At 39.3% G+C, this 3,909-nt stretch overlaps 1 protein-coding gene across 3 annotated transcripts in view; it reads left to right on the top strand.

Moving 5' to 3' along the window:
* LOC116703619 (SHC-transforming protein 3) overlaps nt 1-3,909 on the top strand; it is an 11,763-nt gene that overhangs the window by 2,571 nt on the left and 5,283 nt on the right. For 2 of the 3 annotated variants that reach the window (XM_032538503.1, XM_032538669.1), the window contains exons 4-7: nt 1,573-1,643; nt 2,848-2,908; nt 3,079-3,198; nt 3,305-3,358. In XM_032538503.1, coding sequence (XP_032394394.1) covers nt 1,573-1,643; nt 2,848-2,908; nt 3,079-3,198; nt 3,305-3,358 — 306 coding nt within the window. The remainder of the gene's footprint in view (nt 1-1,572; nt 1,644-2,847; nt 2,909-3,078; nt 3,199-3,304; nt 3,359-3,909) is intronic. The other variant, XM_032538591.1, reaches the window with a different exon arrangement.

Here is a 3,909-nt window from a genome sequence, read left to right as displayed (position 1 = left end):
TGCTTGACCCTGATTGGCTAACAGCTACCCAATAAGAGCCTGGCTATCAGCATCCTTTAACTAGCGCAACTGTGCAAGCTCATGAATACTAATGAGTTCAGGCAACATGACATCAGACTGACCAGCTTTTGTAATTGGCCTGATTTCTCTGCTTTTTTCTTTCCTGTGGCTAGAGCTGGCAGAGGAGATAGCAATTCATTTTCACATTCACAACAAAACACAAACATATATAGACCTACGATATTAAAAAACAAAAAAACAAGTAAAAACAGTTTTGTGTGGCAGGGCACCTTTAATTTTTTATTTGCCATCATCAATTTGCTTTGATTAATGACCAATCCCTGAAAAACCAACGACTTTCAGCCTCAGTTGTAGTTTGTATTTTGGTCTAGTAAGCATATGTTAGCATATTAAACTAAGATGGTGAACATTAAATCTGCAAAGCATCAGCATGGTAGCATTGTTCCTGCCAGCATATTAGCATGCTGATGTAACATTTAGTACAGCCTTACTCTTAGTCTTGTTTACTTGATTTTCTTAAGTAGGTTGTTATTGATTGCTGCAACAGTCATGAAGAGAGAAAATAAAAGCATGACAGAAATTTGCAATATCAGAAAAATGAGGTTTGATTTTTGCTATTCCCTGGGAAAATGCAGTATACAGTAAATGTTACCTAAACATTCTGCCATAGATTAAACCTGTCGCCAAGTCCACTTAAAACTTTGTCTTTCTTTGATCCAATCTGCTCCAGTATTTACAATGTTTCTTGAGCAGGTGTTAATCAATTTAGATTTTTGAGGTCATTAGGAACTACAGATGTATAGTTGGCTGTCATCTGCATAGCGGCGGTTTCAAACCAGACGCCAGAAGTGAATTGCTTGAGTCATAGTAGGAGCACAAAATGAAATAATAATTTAAATAATCAATACTTCTAGGGTGTATAGAGCCAGCATATTTCCACTTTTAAATAGGTCCATTAAGGGTTTATTCCAGCCAAACCAGAGTGGTGATTGTTGGAACAGTGGAAAGACTAACCCAAATGACTTTGTTTGTCAATTTTGAAGGGTGTGTTTTCCAATGATAAAATTAATATATGTTTGCATGGAGTCTGGTGGGTTTAGGGGGATGTTTTTATGTTTAAAAAGAGGCTCTTACTCTTTAACAGAAATGTCTATTTCTACGGAGATCTTTTTTATAATGTTTTAGACACTTGAAACAATAATCTTAACATGTCAATGGCAAAACAAGCACTTTTCTGACATAAATTAAAGGTCCGCAATTGCCCACTAACTTTATCTTGTTTTGCAGACTGGCGGCTGCAGCAATCTTGTTTATTCTGGGCCCATTTCAAAGATTCTTGTTCCCATCAGTCACTTAAACACAAAAACATAGGGAAATAGGGTCACAACAAAAAACAAAGTTACCTTTTAAGTTAAGTTAAGTGAAACAGGCCGGAAACATTGCCCACATAAGCACTCTGTCTAAGATCCCTTAAGACTTTTATTATGTTTCTAGATATATTATTTTAAATTGCAATCCATGAGTAACTGGTGTTTTGTTGTGTTTTTCTAGTACATGGGTAGTGTGGAGGTGACCCAGTCCATGAGAACCCTCGACTTTGATACGAGAATGAAAGTCACACGGTAGGAGGTCTTCCCACTACCACCGTGTACACACACACACACACACACACACACACACACACACACACACACACACACACCACACTCTCACACTCTCACACACTCCACACACACACACACACACACACACCACACACACACACTCTCACACACCCCACACACACACACACACACACACACACACACACCACACACACACACACACACACACACACACACACACACACACACACACACACACACACACACACACACACACACACACACATCTGCTTTCTCTCTCTCTCTCTCTCTACTGTATGGAAAGAAACTGTTTTATAACATATAGTCCCAAGCACACATGTGTTTATTTGAAAAAGGTTTCAAAGGGGGAAATCAATTAAATTTATAATGTTTCATAAACCGGGCTTTCTCCTCATTTGATATTGACATCCTTGTGCTGGATGCCATAAGGCCGAAGGACACAGCTACTTCTGTTCACAACAACACTGCTGAATGATGGGGCAGAAAATCTAATTAGATGAATTTCCTCCTAATGATCTCTCATAGTCTTATTTAGAGAGAGAGAGGGAGCGAGACCTCAATCTTACATTACATTTGTTTTCAAGAGAAGAAAAGCACTTCCTGGAAAAAAAAGAGTCTTGTTTCCTATAGTGGGATGTTACTTACGTGTGTGTGGTGTGTGGTGTGTGTGTGTGTGTGTGTGGTGTGTGTGTGTGTGGTGTGTGTGTGGTGTGTGTGTGTGTGGTGTGTGTGGATGTTTGATTGGTTTGGCCTCTCTACCCAAGCGTCAGCTCTCTGAAAACACAACTGCAGAGCTTTGAAGATTACAGCCTTCATATCAGCACACATTCCAGGAGCTTTTTTTGTAGCCATTCATATCATAGATCAGTCAGTGTTTTAATAGTCTAATCAATCTCCTTTTCATTTCTATATTTTCGTAAGTATAGCTTTACCTAAACAGGCAAGGGCTCACTGATATTTACTTGATACGTCAAGTACATGTTGCTGACAATACCTTTGCTCGTTGTATGTTGCATTACACTTTATGTCACTGATATACTGTGGATAAGCTTCTTGTAATGTAGTTTCTTTCCTCATGTTCTCATGCAAGTCACATGTTAGCAGGGCACACTGGATCACACATTTACAAAGGTATCTCTGTGTTTTGTGTGTGTTTGTGTGTGTGTGTACACATGCACAGTGAGGCAATCAGCAGACTATGTGAGAGGGTATCAGCCAAGAGAGCAGTGAAAACTAAAATGGTAAGACACACACACACACACACACACACACACACACACACACACACACACACACACACACACACACACACACACACACACACACACACACACACACACACACACACACACACACACACACAGCAATCAACACAGACACAACTAGAATAACTGATTTTTGTCATCATCAGCCTGTATGCAAGGGACTGTCTGCTCTTCTGGGTCAAATCAACCTACAGTTTTCTGGGAGCAGGAGCATCCTCACAGTCTCAACAGACAGCATGACTCTAATCGCTGCCTCCTCCTTACAGGTGACAGCTTCAGCACGCTTAACCAAATTATAACTGTAATACGTCTGAATTATTGATGCATTGAATAGCTTCTGTTTTTCTCTCTCTCATTTTTCCTCATCCTTAGAAGATTGCCCACCACCCCATGCAGGCCATTTCATTTGCCTCAGGAGGAGATCCAGTATGTTCATATTCTCAGTTCAGTTCAGTTTATTTTGTTTGTCCCAGAAGGGCAATTTGTATGCAGCAGAAAGACATCAAATCCGAATATACATCACAAACCACACAACAATTTACAAAATAAAAACAGCAATAAAGACATCAGCTTCAGAGTTTAAGAATGAATAGTTGCAGAGTTGTGTTGGAGTCATAATGAGAGTAAAAAGATGAACTACAAAACTCAAACAATAGATAATGATAATAAAGATAAATAAATACAGGGGTCAGGGATATGAGAAAGAGTTTTTTTTATCTCTGTTTAAAAGCCAAGGAGGTGCTAAAACGTAAGCCAGATGGTAAACCATGTATTCTCCGTACATTCTCTGTACATTCTCCCTGCAAATAGACATGTTTTTTGTAAAAAATCTGTTAAAAATGTCCGTAAGGCTACTGATCTTCACACACACTATCTTGCTGGCCACATTCACAATCTATGAATGTTTCACATGTACCAACATGTTCATGGGCAGATATGGAGACAAACACACACACACACACACACACACACACACA

This window comes from Etheostoma spectabile, chromosome 1, assembly GCF_008692095.1.
Source record: "Etheostoma spectabile isolate EspeVRDwgs_2016 chromosome 1, UIUC_Espe_1.0, whole genome shotgun sequence".
Lineage (NCBI taxonomy): Eukaryota > Metazoa > Chordata > Actinopteri > Perciformes > Percidae > Etheostoma > Etheostoma spectabile.
Note: the sequence above shows the minus strand (reverse complement) of the source record. Positions and strands in the feature narration are given on the sequence as shown.